Source organism: Alexandromys fortis, unplaced genomic scaffold, assembly GCF_014885135.2.
Source record: "Alexandromys fortis isolate MF-2015 unplaced genomic scaffold, M_Fortis_MF-2015_v1.1 scaffold_128, whole genome shotgun sequence".
NCBI lineage: Eukaryota > Metazoa > Chordata > Mammalia > Rodentia > Cricetidae > Alexandromys > Alexandromys fortis.
This window is the reverse complement of record NW_026068012.1, coordinates 1,350,884-1,366,845: the sequence shown is the minus strand read 5'-3', so window position 1 is coordinate 1,366,845 and position 15,962 is coordinate 1,350,884. Positions and strand designations below refer to the sequence as shown.

The 15,962-nt window shown below is 49.1% G+C and overlaps 1 protein-coding gene across 1 annotated transcript in view; it reads left to right on the top strand.

Annotated features, from left to right (window-relative positions):
• The window catches only part of Kcnj6 (potassium inwardly rectifying channel subfamily J member 6), a 215,123-nt gene that overhangs the window by 49,101 nt on the left and 150,060 nt on the right, over positions 1–15,962 (top strand). Inside the window, exon 2 of the mRNA XM_050162054.1 lies at positions 4,826–4,874. Coding sequence (XP_050018011.1) covers positions 4,844–4,874 — 31 coding nt within the window. The 5' untranslated portion in view covers positions 4,826–4,843. The remainder of the gene's footprint in view (positions 1–4,825; positions 4,875–15,962) is intronic.

Sequence of the window (15,962 nt, the reverse complement as noted above, 5' to 3'; positions counted from 1 at the left end):
CAGCTTCTGTGACATGTTTGGTTCAAACACGTCATCATGCTTCTGCTTAACTCTAACATCTCTGTTGCTCCATAGAATGTAGAGTGCCACTGCAGGAGGATGCCCTCAGAGCTGGCAGGACACCAGGTCCCAGATCCTGTTGCTTTGTTTCCGTAGGGTAGGGCTGGATGACATGATCACACCCCTGATGATACCTTGAGATACTGGCATGCTTGGATCCTGTTAACTCCAAAGATTTTTCTTTAGAAATGGCAGTATTTGTTTTCAGACTGAAAGCAGCCATATATCTCAGCTTCTACAGTGGCTGGGGTGGGGGGGGAGCTGTGATTAGGGACACAGGGGGCCCTAACTCCTCTGTGTTTTTACCCACGGTGTGCCTTACAGAAGGCCTGTGGATGAGGGCACTCACTCACCACTTGCCTCCACTCACACAGCAGATGCTGAAATGCCCACAGTGACTTAGTAAATGGCTAAGAAGGGGTCAAACCAAGACAGCAGCCCTGTTTTCTCCTGGCTTTCAAACTCCCCCATTCAGACTTGCCCCTCATTCTCACCGTTCCCCTGCCCTGCAATGGAACACTAGTAAACAAAAACCTTAATCTACACACCAGTGTGACTATTCTTGGAACAAGGAAGACCCCTGAAGCCCTGGAAGTCTCCTGAAGTCTCCACTGGGAGACTGGGACAGATGGTGACCTCCAGCACAAATCCCCCGCTCCCCACAGAAAGAGGAGATGGCACAGGAAGGTCCCTTGCATGCAGAAGTATCGCTTGTTTGCTCACCTCAGAAGGCTGCCAGTCATCACTCAGGAGCAAGGCACAGCCTGGTCTGCCACAGAGGGCATTGGGCAGGGTCTGTGCTCAGCAAGTCACAGCTGTTTTTTTCTTTATATATTTTATTTAGCTCATCTCTGATATTTAAAAGAATATTTTTATTATTTGAAAATTTCACATAATATATTTGGATCGCAGTCACCCAAGCTCCTCCCCTTAACACCTCTCAGCTCCTCCCCACCTCTAACCCTACAGAGACTTCAGTTTGTGCTGCCCATAAACTCCTGGCTCTAGACCTATCCACTGGAGTATAGTTGACCTGCCAGGAGCCACATCTTAAAACAATAACCTAACTCCGCCCCCCCCAGAAGCTATTAACTGTCCATAGCTCCTTAGTTAGGCACGGGGATTCATGAGCTTCTTCCCCTTCCATGCATAAACGTGATGGATTTATCTGTGCATGAACATAACACTTACAAATTAAACCCGAAAAAGATGACCGGAAGGAGTAGAGAAATGACAGAGATGGGACAGCAGCTGGCGGAGTTCTTCGAGATTAATGCGGGCAGCCAGGACGAAGGAGAAACAGAATCAGAGCTGTCCAGACAGAAGGGATGGTACTGACCAGGCAGGAAGAAGGTGCAAACAGCCCTGGGACGCAGGGATGCAAGTATTGAGCGGCCAGGGGTGGCCGTCCCACACTGGAGACGACGCCTACGGCATCTTTAGCTAGAATGAAGAATTTCTAGCCAATACCTATACTTTTCTTGTCACTATAACCACATTCTAAATGGTTCATTTTGGTTCACGGCATCAGGACCATCATCCGTCATAGCAAGAGGCATCTTGGCTGGAGAGGGTCTGTCCCTGGTCCTTAAGGGAGCTCCCAGCATGGGTTTGTCACATCAAACAGCAGGCAGGAAGCAGAGAGCTAGGCTGGGGGACTGTACACCTTCTGGGACCTGCCTCTCCAGCCTGACTTCCACCAGCTAAGATCGTAGCCAGCAGGTTACACAATCTCCCCGAGCAGAGAGAGCAGCTGAGCAACCGGTGCTCAAAATCATGAGCTGGGGACGAAAGTTTACAAACTGTAACAGGGTGGCCAGGTCACGTTTGTGTTTTTGAGGGATCCCCAGGGTGCAATTGAAAACTAGCCTTCAGTGTCGAAGGTGGAGGAAAGAAAGACAGCTCTGAGCAGACAGGGCCTGAGAAGACCAGATAAGTGGGGTCGGGAGAAAGAGGAAGTGGGCGGTAGCTGGAAATCCGCCTCCTGGCAAGGCACACCCTCTCCAGGATTTCACTTTATTGGCTGCTATCTCTGTGGGGCTGAACTTGATCACAACTAGCAGAACATCCTCAAGTTCCACTGGGATTTATTTCAGAATCTCTTCCCAGCAATGCAAATCCAACAACCAGGGAGCCATTTACGACGGAGGAAAGCCTTGGCTTAGGATGCAGAGTGTATACTTGGGACCAGGAATGGAGTGTGCAGGCTTTATTGGGTCCACATGCCATGGAATTGCAAACATCAACTTTCTGATAATGAGGGAAGGCCATACGGAGTTTAAAGACATCCAGGGGAATGACTAAACTACTTACCCCAAAACATATGTCGTGATTCCACTGTACGTTATGCTATAGATGAGTCAGCCCGAGAGAGCTGAATTTAGGCTTTTTACAGACCCCTCCTTTCAGGATGTCAGAGCTTCTCCTTAACTACAGGGAAGAGGAAAATGATGATACAGTTGGGATCTGGTACCTCTAAGACTAAGATGGCCACCACACTGGAGTTACAAAGAGCTCCAGGGATCACCCATCAGTGAGACAAACAGGCCGGAACATGGCGGACAGTGAGAAGAGACTCAGCCACACACACACGAGAAGACTGGCTAACTTGAAGGGAATGTTTAAGGACAGAACGCCCAGAGTCTTGGTGGTTTTGCATCTTAGTTAGGGTTTCTGTATCTGTGGGGGTGGGAGGAAGAAGGGTTTATTTTGTCTTACAGCTTGTAGCCGATCACCCAGAGAGTCAGAGCAGTAAGTTGAGGCAGAAGCTGATGCAGGGGCCATGGTTGAATACTGCCCCTCACCAGCTCACTCAGTCTTCTTTCCTATAGCGTGCGTCACTACCAGCCCAGCGGCGGCACCGCCTACAGTGAGCTGGGTCCTCCCACATCAATCATCAAAGGATGTGTCACTGGCTTGCCCACAGGCCAATCTTGTGGGGGCATTTTCCCCGCTGAGGTCCCTTCATCCCAGAGGACGCTCGCTGTGTCAAGTTGACATACAACTGGCCAACACACTGTCTTCTGCTGGTGTCTCCCCTCCAGACCAGGAAGAGGGGGAACTCAGAGCCAGCAAAGCCAGGAGGAATAAATTGAGGGTGTGGCTGCAACAAGCAGGGGGGTCAGACACAAAGCAGAAGAGCTGGGCTTAGAAGTGAAGCCAAGTCTAAGTGGCAGAGCAGGCTCCTTCAGGCCAAGGTTGAAGCTTCCTGAGTCCCTGCTTGAATTGTCACAGCCTGCTGAGGCCCAGGCAGCTGACGCTCTGCATGCTCACATGAGCAAGTGTTACCGTGGCAGGTTCTTCTTGGCCATTGTCTTCTCTGTACTGCAGGACACTTGGTCTCCCCACTAGCCCACACATGCTATTTCTCAGTGTCTCTACATAAACTGCGATGGGTTAGGTGCCCTAAATAAAAGGCAGTGCCTTGCATTCGTTGTTATGAACACAGGCTTGTGTGGCTGGAGAGTCCTGTTGCCACTCCATCAAAACACACATTTCCGTGTGGGCATCGCGCTGTAGGAAGGGCGAGGAATGGTTTAGCCGACTGCGCCATGACACCTGCAGGCTCCCCCTCAGGTGCTAGGCAAGCAGCTGCAGTATGCCAGCATCCTACGAGACTATGGGGAACCGAAAATGCTACCCTGGATGTCTAAGAGCACAGTTTGATGTCAGAGGGGCTGAGATGCTGGCATAAGCCAAGAGTCGATGACACTGCCGTGGTCTGTGCCAGAGACCGTGGCCAAGAAAAAAGTGTATAAAACAATAGGCAGCAAGTTACACTTGTCATCTGGTCGGAGACGGAGAGTAGGGCGCGGATGTCGTGGGCCAACGGGCAAGCAGGGAGGGAAAGGGCAGTTCCGCAGACTAGTAAACACAGTCTCCATGTGGGAAAATAGAACAAGAGGCAATGCTCCTCTTTTTGTAAAATGACATTTTACAAAAGAGCAAAAGGGCATGCGTGAATATACGAAATGGGGGAGGAGTACATTTAATAAATTAAGTGGAGACTTTTCTGGGTTGGCCCCGCAAGATGAAAGCCACGAAAATCATAGGTGATGTCATCATCTGCTTTCACTAGCATGGGAAAAAGTGCGCTGGGTGCTCGAGACTCAGGGGATTAAGGCATCAGGTGTGTTGTGCTGAGATTTGTAAGGTTGTTTTTCCACGTCGGTGAGTAGTCACAGGCACAGAAGTGGGGCTAGAGGAGTAGGGCGTGGCCCAGTGGGCAGAGCCCTCGCTACACAACAACATGAGGACCTGTATCTGGGTCCCCAGAACCGCATAAATCAGACTTGGCAATCCCAGCATTCCAAAGGAGAGATGGGAGGTGGAGACAGGGGGATCCCGAGGCTCCTAGGCCAGCTAACCAAAAAGTCCCAAAGGAACTAAAAAGTAAGACAAAAGAAGATGCATAAAATCAATCTAGTTTTTTGAAAACTAAGTGACTAAAAAAAATTACCAGCTCTAAAAATGCAAAAAAGAGAATTCCATCAGGGAAAATAGAGAGCAAAGGTTTGGCATATGGATGTCAAAACTCAGGTGTCAAAGAGGTTTTGAAAACCGGTTGTGCGTCACCAATTTTATATATATATACAAGATCAGTGTGACAGACGTTCACTTGCAAGAGCGACGGAAGGTTTTTAAAGTCCTAACAGTCCTGTTTCCAGTGACTCTCTGGTAACTGAGCTGTACAGCAGCAGCCGGCGTGTGACATCTCTCCAAATCTCAGGCACGTTCATTTATCGTTGCCTTTTCTCCTCTCCAGGAAAAGCACAAAGAAGAAATGACGATGGCCAAGTTAACTGAATCCATGAGTGAGTAACCTGACATTTATTATTTGCTTTTAGTTTTGAATGGAGAAATGCAAAAATCACACAAAGAGAAAATCCTGTCTGTCTGTCTACCTTTAATTCTGGGGATAGCTAAGGCCCATCTGATCTAGTATACTGCCCTGCATCCGTGTTCTTCATCTGATCTAGTATACCGCCCTGCACCTGTGTGCTCCATTTGATCTAGTATACCGCCCTGCATCCGTGTGCTCCATCTGATCTAGTACACCGCCCTGCATCCGTGTGCTCTATCTGATCTAGTACACCACCCTGCATCCATGTGCTTAATGCAATCCTCAAAATCCATCTCGGTTGGGATCAAGTTTCCAGGCTAAAAATGTTGCCCATGAATGGAGCTGAAAAAGGAAATGGATTTATTTTGTGTTATTGCTTTGAGGGTTGGGAAGTCACAATGATTTCAGCCTGACTTGTTAGAGATTTAGCCCAAGTTGGATGAAGTTTTGTGTGTGCCTATCTGGTGGGCTGGGCGGTATATAGAGAGGCCGGGATGATGGAGTCATGGATAAACCTACAAGGTGTCATTCAGAGTTTCCCAACAGACAGAAGAAACATGCATGAACTGTAAGCAGCTTGCGGTGATTTCCATTCTGGATGATAGGTGTCATAATGCCCTAAGCTCTTAAGCTGAATGAATGGAATCCACAAAGTATCTTGAAGAAGAAAGGGAAAATAATTATAATAAGTCGCTCTTCAAATGGCATTTAAATATTAAAGCCATGGGGCTGGGGGATGAGCTGGCTATTGTTTCTTTTGAAAGTATGTGTCGCTCCTGATAACAGCGTTCACGTGGAACCGCAAACCCTTCTGCGTTATCCTTAGAGCTATGAACTGCCTTCGTTTAATGCTTGGATTGTATGACTGCTGAAGCTGAGGGTTCCTCTATGGCAAAGTGCCTCATCCTTCCATGGTTTGGGTCCTCACTGGGGGCAACGGGGGAATAAGTAAAGACAGACACACGGCTACAGACATCTGAGCCTGGGTGGGCTGTCCTTGCCCTGATAGAGGAGCCACAGCACCCTGGACACTGTGTGTTCATTATATGTAGTTAAATGGGAAGGCAGGATCATTGCATACAATTGAACATGGGGTAGGTTTAGCTTGTCTGTGCATGAGAGCAGTCTTTAGGGTGTAAACATTGAGGGGAAAAAGCCATGGTGGATATTTTTTATACCCTGTCAGCATTCACACACCAGCCAGAAGAAGGCTTTGTCATGCCTCCAAGCCTTACCCAGGAAAAATTTTGCCACATCCATAGGGCTGAGGCATTGGTCCCTACCATTGTGGTGTCCGTGTCAACAATACATATTCACACAGGACTTCACTCCCGTCCCACAGCAGAGTCAAAAATCCTAATACCCGAACTTTCCAGTCTCTATATAAGATGTCAGAATTCCTCGATTCTTGCTTTCCTTTAACTCCTGACCCCAAACCTCTAAACGAGTGCAAATGAGTCCCAATTTCAGGCCAATGCCATCTTGTAACTGGGGGTTACAGGAGCAGAAGGATCGGGCACGGGCTCCTTGGCCTCTTCATTTCTGCATCGTCCTCTGCCCTGCTCCCTGCTTCATCCTGGGCTATCTGTGGCTTTATACATGTTGGAAATATTTCCTACTTGGTTTGAGGCCCCACAAACAGGGTCTTTATAAGAAGAAAAAGTCTCTCAAACTGTGTTCTTGTCAGATACGGCATGAAATCACACAACTTTCACGATAGGACACACATAAGAAGGTCATGGACAGTGGCCACTCCTTCACTATCTAAAGCTCAAAAGCTAAGTTCTAATCTCCAAACCCTAAGGGCCAATATAAATGACCCATGTATTATGTTTGTCTTCCTCCTCCTCACTCCTGTTGCCCAATTTTCCTTCTCTTTTTTCCTGTAGTCCTTTTTCACACTAGTGAGTGCGTGGCTTGCAGACATGAGTCGCTATGCCCAGCTCGACAGTTCCTCCAAGCGCTAAAGAGAACCTAGCACTGCCTGGGCTTTGTAACAAAGTTTCAGTCTCACGACCCATGTCTAACACTCTCTGGCTTAATCTACTCACACACGATCAAAATTGAACTCTGACTTCTTGAGAGGAGAAAAGGGGACAGCTGTTCTAAATTGCTCTGTCTTTGGAGGGGAAACATAGCTATGTCCACAGTACAAGGAGATTAAAGGCTTAAGAAAAGACTTCATCACTGTGCCCAAACATAGCAAATGTAGCAGCTCACTGATTCTTAGAAAGATGTGCACCTTTGTGATGTATATCAGACTTTAACCTTTTAGATTCCATGATATAGAGTCGTGGGTTAACACATAAACATGAAATTAAGATTAAATTTATGAATGATGAAGTATACAACTGCATATTTACTCTGCATAAAACACTGATAAGGAAATAAGAGCATCATTATGCAAGGAGCGTCAAATCAGTAAACCGCAGAGAGAATGAACAGTTATCACTCCATAAACGAGTGGGAACATCGCATCCGTGGCCACCGGAGAAAAGGGACATAAACAGAATCGCGAATACCCAGGACGCGGCGCTCTGAAATGGGTTTTCAGAGCCAGTAAACACTTCACTGGGCAAACTGCCAAGCAGAAGCCATCTGGTTACCAGATCGCCTCTGTGTTTGAGGAGAACTAACAGCAAAGCTTCTCATAGCACAACCTATCCAAATGCTGTTGAGGACTCGCAAGCCACACCTCCCTCCCTCCGTCTTCCCAGCCCACGCCTCCAACCAGCCACCTCAAAAAACACAGCCATGAGAAGTAAAAATATCAATAGGTTACCGAGTCCAGCGAGAAGCAACTATGTTTAATAAATACAATACTTTAAAATATTTTATGTCTCATTTTCAAAGCAAGGAGAGGAAAATAAAAACAGCATGAAAGGGAAATGATGGGGAGGACCGGAGAAAGCAAAAACACGGGAAATGTATATAGGAGAACTCAGAAGAGAGACTATCTCACAAAGAGAAACAGTAAGACAGGGGCAAAGAGGAAGCGTTGAGAAGTAGGGGAGGTGGCAAGAGAGGCCAGTGGCTCTAAAACAGCATAGCGCACAGACCATAACTGGCTGCCTCCTTGCCACCTTATGATGGGTGCTTTTTAATTAGCCTTTAAATTGCAATCGCTGTCTGCATCTATAAAATGGGCATTTTCCTACTTACTCTGTCAGAAACCCTATTTAAAAAGAATAGAGAGGGAATGGAGAGATGATTCAGTGGCTAAGATTACTAACTGCCCTTCTAGAGGACCCAGGTTCAGTTTTGAGCCCCTCGCTGCCACTCACAGCTATCAGTAACTCCAGTTCCAGAGGACCCAACTCCTGCTCTGGGCCTCCACGGGCACCTGGCGTGCACATGGTGTACAGACATGCATGCAGCCAGAACACTTATGCACACAAAATAATAAAATATTTTTAAATAATTAAAAAAAGGAGCATCCAGAAATCTCACAATGAATGACGTTGCTCTGAGTTTGCCCTTCCAGTACCCAGGACTCTAATGCCCATCAGTTGAGAGAAATTGATCTGAAAGACAGAGCCCAGTGGAGCTAAACGCGGTCTATAAATAGACACACAAAGACTCAAACTGTGCCATCATCAGAGGTGACACCGGAGTTTTCAAGCCAAGGTCCCACGACAACAAACTGGAGGTTTAGGGCCATGCAAACACCCAAGGGTCTCTAATATCACCACCAGTACCTGCGCAGGCTGTCCTCGCATAAACACTATCGGTAAACAGCCTCATGGTCGCTGCCTGTGCTGTGTCTCCTGGTCCCCATTTCAGAGCTCCTGGGAATATGTGGGGGTTGCACTCAGGATCTGACCCTGTATGGGGTGATGGAGTTGCAAGGATGAAACAGGTTGGAGGCCTGGACTGGTACCTTCTCCAGCTGCATGAGGTCCCTGTACAGTCCCTGCCAGCGTCCTGTACTGGGTTCTTGCCTCCTCCGCCCAAAGAGCGGCATATCTAAAAGGCATTGCTGCCTCCGTCGATGGAGGTCTCCTGATGTCGTTGATCCTGATAGGCCTAGAGTTGCCCTTCTTCTTCTGCCTCCATCTTGCCAGCGTCTCTCAGGCACATGTGTCTCAAGCCTCCTTCCCAACCAGTGTCCCTTGTGGTCCTCAGGTCATCTGTAGGGGCCATTCTGCCCTGCAGGTGCATCCCACCTGGACATCACGATCATAACACAGAGCCGGGAAAGGGCAGAGACTCCTCGGTGCCCTTGGGAAAGAAAGAAGGGAGTGGCAGCCCACAGCCTCATTCTCAGAGGCTTCGGAGACTCTTTCTACCCAGCCAGGGAGAGACAGAGCGATCTCCAGAGCCAAGGACCCGTCCTAGAGGTGCTCAAGAGTTCTCGTCTCTGTACTTTAGAGGGAATTCCCACCCTGACTAGAGAGCCAGCTCCAATACAGCTCAGATTTGAAAATTTCCCCCATCAAATGAAACGAGGAGATGAAACCGATTACAATCACCACACGTTAAATTAGCTCTATTAAAGCAAAGTGGTTTTTAATCATGTCTCCTAAGAGGAGCAGCTGGTGGAACTCTGGCATTGTGTTAAGGCACGGAACAGCGAGGAGACGGTGGCTTCATGCTCCACGCACAGCCTCTGGGGAGTCACCACCTAAAGCTCTAGGCACCCACGCTGCAAAGTGACCCGTCAGGTAGACACAGGGGGCAGGCACAGGCCTGCGAGGCTTCTCCTTCAAACCCCAGCATGCTCCTAGGTCTGAAGGACACCTGAAGGGTGAGCGGGCTCCCAGCAGGCCACCGAGGAGAGTGTGAGTGACCAAAAGAGGACAAAGAGCACAGCAGGAGAGGTCTGAGACACAAGGACAGGACGGAGCGCTGACCGCAGACAGGAGGTCAGATCATAAAATGGCCGCAAACAGCTTGGACTCCTCCTTTGATTAAGGAGAGGGTGGTGCTTGGGTTTTAAAGTGGGTTACCATTTTAGAATGAGTCTACAAAGGCATCTATGGGGAGATTGCAGGTTGAACTAAAGTAGAGAGAAGCAGCCGGAAGCCTGGAGAACAAAGTGAAAGACTGCATGCAACCCAAGGGTGGGTCTACGAGCACCAGAGAAGGCGGTGCCCAGCAGGAGAGGCCGAGGGCAGGGAAGCAGTGGGACTTGTAGTTTCTTGGGCCTTGAGCTTAGGGAGGGCCAGGCTGAAGTGTGGGGGAGAGGGGGCCTGTAGGCCCTGGCAGGAAGGATGTGAGAAGCCGGTGCAGTGGGTCTGGAATTTAATGTGTTCGATTTGAGGTCTGCACAGTGGTAGGTACAGGCTTCACTGGTCTAGGGTTGTTTCTGTCATGCAGTCAGCAGCCATACGGGAAGACTGGCCCCTTCTCTTGCTCAGTGGGCAGGCCTGAGTGTGCCAGAGGGAGGAAGCCAAGTGTTGCTGCCATTTAAAAAAAAAAAAATGCTTCCAGGGCTCTGTACTAAGCCTGTTTTAGTTAGGGTTTTCATTGCTGTGAAGAGAAACTATGAACATGGCAACTTTTATAATGAAAATATTTAATTGGGGTGTCTGGCTTATAGTTTCAGGGGGCCAGTCCATTATCATCATGGCGGGGAGCATGGCAGCGTGCAGGCAGACATGGTGCCAGCTGCATGTTGGCTTGCAGGGAGCAGGAAGCTTACTAACAGGGACGCTGAGTGAATCTTAAGCACAAGACATCAAAGCCCACCCCACAGTCACACACTACCTCCATCAAGGTCACCCGCACTCCAGCAAAGCCACGCCTCCTAATAGTGCCACTCCCTATGAGATTTTGGGGGCCAATTACATTCAAGCGACCACAAGGCCCATTCAGTGGGACTGAGCTATCTCCCACTACCACCCTCAGCACAACCACCGATCTCTCAGGCTCACACTCAGAGAGCTACAGCATCATTTAAAATGCACCTAAACTGGAACTCACCCTTCACGATTACTGGATTCTATTCAGGGTACCAAACACCACTTCTGGTAGGACAACCCTCCCCCGACCCCAGGACTCACCTCCGTGGGAATCTTCCACCCACTGGAGTAACTAGATGGTCACGGCTTTTGCTCCAGCGGTGGCCTCTGGCTGCTGCAGGGCAGGCATTCCTGAGTCTTAATTTGCTGGCCATTGAGAAGAGCAGCCCTACCCTAGCCATGAAGTTCACATTCTTGCACTATCCACACTGGCTTCCTCTCACCCACATGGATTCCGCTGTCTCCGCTATAACCCCAACTGTATGACGGGCATGTGGAATGGAGGCTAAGGGAAGCCACCTCAGAGAGACAGGAGACCCCACTGTTCATGCACCCAGATCACAGCGTCTCCACACAGTACATCATTTCAGTTTCACCCTTAAACTAAGGTGGGGTGGCAGCCTCTTACCTGTCTACAGTATGAGGAACTGCTGTATTCTCCCTGTAAGACCTATGACCACCTGGGGAAAGGCTTTGCTGCACAGGTATGAGGACTGGAGAGTATTGTTGCTTGTTTGTATTTCCGGTCTCCAGAGCACTTGGGTCATCAACCCGGTCAAGGAGTGAGAGACCCCGCCTCATAACACAAGCTAGATGGTACTTGCTGAATGACACGTGCACACACATGCGTGCAGAGGTGCCCACATTCTACATGTGCACGCAGAATTGCCACTGCTAGGAACACAAAGATACACAAAAAGCAAAGCCAACAAGCACATTTTGGTGCCGTGCCTGAAATTCTTGAAGGTTATTATTGGTCTTCATTCAAATGGAAGCAGACTCATTTTTCTCAAATTTATGATCTTTCCTCTTGGATCTTAGGAATCATGGTGACCCTCACCTTCTAAAAAAGAGCTGAGTAGGTGAAAAAAATCACTCTCTGATCCCCCACCCCACAGTCTTTCTCTGATACTAAATCAATTAAAAACAAAATAGGCTCTGGAGTTTTCAACCTGAGCACCATCAACACTTGGATGCTGGCTGATCTTACTCAGGACAGGATGTCCAGCAGCAGCCTTGACTTTTAACCCACTAGGTGCCGGTAGCATACCTAGGAGGAGGAGATCCTCGTAGATATGAAAGCCAAGTCTCCAGGCATCCCAGATTTGCACTGGGGGATTTGGGGAGGGGAGATAGTTGCTCCTAGTTGAAAGCCTGAAAGCTGGGTCTAGACTGAAGCAGGAAGGGCAGGGGAGGGCAGGGGAGGGCAGGGGGCAGAGGAAGGGAGGGTAGGCAGCCCCTGTTTTTCCTTTCACGCTACTGACAGGAGTTTATTCTCGACTCCCACGCCCTCCCCAAGCCCACAAGCTCCACTGGCAGCCATCACACTTCCTCTCATGAGCTTCTTGTTCCATGATTAATTCAGAAATGGCCAACGTGAGCCATTCCTGGAAGCCATCTGCTCGGTCACCTGACTTTGGAGAAGCCTGAGCCATTGGCATTCCTTTCTTATGTTTCACCTGAGCCTCAGGCCTACTGAGAGGGAATGTTCCTGAGGGCAAACAGGAATGGCACAGCCCTGGGGACTGGCAGCCACACGGAGCAGCGGAGCAGGCGAGGGGGTGGCAGAGGAAGCTGGCTCTAGAGCAGGGTTGTCATTCTGTCCCGGAAGCTGGGATGAGTGGCATTCCTCCCCAAACAGCAGTTTTCAGGGCCTGCCTGTTGACTTTCCTCGCTCATTTACTTCCTCAAGCTCTTCCTCACACCAAACCCAGCTTGGGGGCATCCAGGTCTTCTCCTGCCCTCCTCATCTGCTTCTGTCAGTCCCTGTCCCGGAGGCACCAATGTCATGTGCAAAGCCCCCACATGGCACCTCGCTCAGCATCTGCCCCCATCGCTCGGGATCACAGGGATCGTGGTCCTTGCTCAGTCTTCACTTCCTTGATAGTGAGTGACCACCGACAAAGTAGCCAGCCCAGCTTGACAGCCAGGAGGCAGTGGCCTGAGCCATGATGCCACCCACCATTTGCAGGCCCAGAAGTTCTGAGCCCCTCTCTACCACCACCATCTCCTGGCAATGACACCTCCAGCCCCGCAGGCTTCTCTCTAAGCTAATGGGGCTCCAGACACAAATGCAAAATGACCTTTCTCCAAAGCCAGAGCCCTTGCTCACAGGGGTGAAGGGGGGAGAAACTCACCCCCTACTTGCAGTCCAAAGAAGACAGTAAATGTGTTTTAGATTCTCGCCCCACGCTTCTTCACTTCCCCCTCATGCTACCCTGTCATCAACCCCGCCTCCCTGTCTAACCCCTCCATCCTCCCCACTTCCCATCCCAGGCAACCCCATCTCACTGTCCAGCCCCTCCCTCCTCCCACCCCCCACCCCCAGCATCTGCTCATCTCACTGTCCAGCCCCTCCCTCCTCCCACAAGCTGTCACCTGACTCTGAGAGCCTGCTCCACCCTCCTACCACCTGCCAAGCTCAGGATCCTTCCCCTCCTTCCTCCCACAGCTTCATCCCCCTCCCTGTATCAACTGCTGAGAACAACAGGTTTCAAGCCAGACAGAGGGAGAAGGAGAGAGGAAGTCTCCCACAGTGGTGCAGGTCCCACTTGGGTTGTGAGGCTAGAGTTTGAGATACCAAAAGCTTTCTTTCATACCCTCATGAGCAGAAAGGGAACCTGAAAACCAAGGCCCATAAAATCAACATACCTGGGCCACGGTCCTGAACAAGGGTACAGGATACCTAAGCAGCCACCCAAAGATGTGGCCCACCCACAAGCAAGGCACGTTCAAAGGAGCTGGGCTCCCATGATGCCCTGCAGATGGGAGTGAGGGGGTGGCTAGGATGAGCAGAAGAACACTGCATTTTAATGTCTCAGACACCTCAGAGTATAACAACCAAGACCACTGGTGCTGGCTTCTTATTCAGCCCAGCCCACTTGGACAGTCCCCAGCCCTTCCAGGGAACTTGCATCAATAATCTGCCGCCTTCTCCTTATCTTCCACACCCCTCTTCACCCTACTTCCCAACCTGGCTCTTCATCCTGGTGACAGATGTGTGTACTGAGTGGGTCTAAGGGCTTCCTGACTTCACCCGGGTAACAAATCGCCCAGTCGAGTGCGGTACAAAACGGGGCACGGCACAGAACGGGTGCTGAGCAGTGCCGCAGGCACCCTCCTCCTGTGTTGCTGGGGCATCTTTCTGGTTTGATTCCATTTTACTCTTCTCAGAAGATACTAAATCTCAGGCCCAAGTGTACTGGGGCAGTAGCCTGGTGTTTAAACACTGACTCAGAAAACTGCTCCGCAGCCCAGAACTGCAGACATTCAAGTTTCTAGGTAATCAGCAGAATTCTCTGATGATGACGCTCTTCCATGAGGCCTTACAGCCAAGAGGGTCTTTAGAGACACAGGGGTGGTGGCTACGGCACCACAAGGCTGTGGGTAAATCACTCAGGCCTATTCTCTGAGTGTCTGCAAGTGAACGTCACAAAACTGCCCAGCAGGGTCGGAGCTAATAGTCATGTTCATTCAAAGCAATACCTGTGTTCATGTCTACAAGTATATATAATAAATTATTACACTGAATGTACATATGTGTGTATGTGCTAATAGGTGCATTGAAGGCTAACGTTACATGTTGAATATATATTTATATGTGAAAAGTTAGTGCATTACAAATATAATAGCAATTATCCCCTACTGGGCATTCAATACAAACAGTCTTGTTATTCCTCATGTATCACATTTTGTTCTTCATTATCAAGGCCCTTATAAGAATAGCTAGTGTCATTGGGCTGAGGAGATGTCTCAGCTCATACAGTTCTTGCCACAGAGGTGTGGGGCCTCAGTTTGATGCTCAGTGCCTGTGTAAACACCAGCTGCCATGGCAGGTACCTGTCATCCCAGCACAGTCATGGGTGGAGGCGGGGTGAGGTGAGCTCCGGGTTCAGTGAGAGACTCCGCCTCAAAAAAATAAAGTGGAGAGAGACCGAAGTAAGCATCTGGCATTGACCTCTGGCCTCTACCCCCTCCCCCCTCTCTCTCACACACACCCCAAAATTTCTATAAAACAAAGATTATTCAGCTCAAGTTTCATCAGCTTATTCTTTATTGGATTCTCTCAAAGATCCAAGAGTTATGTTCTGCAATTTCAGAAGCTCATATAAGACACTAAAAAAGAAATCATTGCTGACCAACGTCCACTACGGTCAGCATTTTAATATGCCGTGTTTTTTCACTAGCGATGCCTGCACTTTGAATACACCTGCACTCCACCTGTGAGGCTAAGCAGCAGAAATCCTTGCCGTGCGTTCCCTGGACCAGATGACGGACTGCAGGGGGGGGGGGGGATTCCTGGGCTCAGCCAGCAACCGCCCTGCCCTGTCCAGAAAACACTACTTAGCTGTAGTCAGCCACTGTGTCTGCCTTCTGCAGTGGCGGAGAGGAGTCTATCCCTGAGATAAACGTGAGATGAGTTAGAGCGGGGGGGGGGGGGGGTAAATATGATCAAAATACCGGAATTCTCAGAGGATAAAAATATCTTTAAAAGGCAGCTTTGTTGATCATCAAGAAAAATAAAGTCAATACTTTCTGCAAAATAACAATTTTTAAAAATACAGAAATCTCTTTTGAAAGTGTTCTCTCCTCTCCAACTTTTTGGAAGTGTTCAAGAAGGATGGACGTTAAATATTCCCTAAATGTTTGGTAGAGTTCACCAGTGGATATGCTTGGTTCCTGGCTTTTCTTCTTTGGGAGTCTTCGAGCATGGATTCCCTGTCCTACCATGATATTGGTCATCTCAGAACTGCTGCTTCCTCTGGATCAATCTCATTAGGATTTAGATTTATAGAACCCACTGGTTCCTTCTAGATCATTCTTGTGCTCTTGTATCATCAGCCATAGCTGACTCTGGTGAGCTTTGAGCTGTTGCTCCACTGTGAACTCCTCCGTCCTCACGGCTCGCCTTAGGCCTTCTTCCCTTTTCTTCTCCAGACACCCACAGCTTGTTCTGTTCTATTTATCTTTTCAAGAAACTGACACTTGGCCCCATTGTTCTTGCCTATTGTCCTATAGTCTCCACGCCTTCTGTTCCAATTGTGACTGTTTTCTTGTTCTTTGGTCTTGGTTTGTCTTTCTTTTTTCTAGCTCCC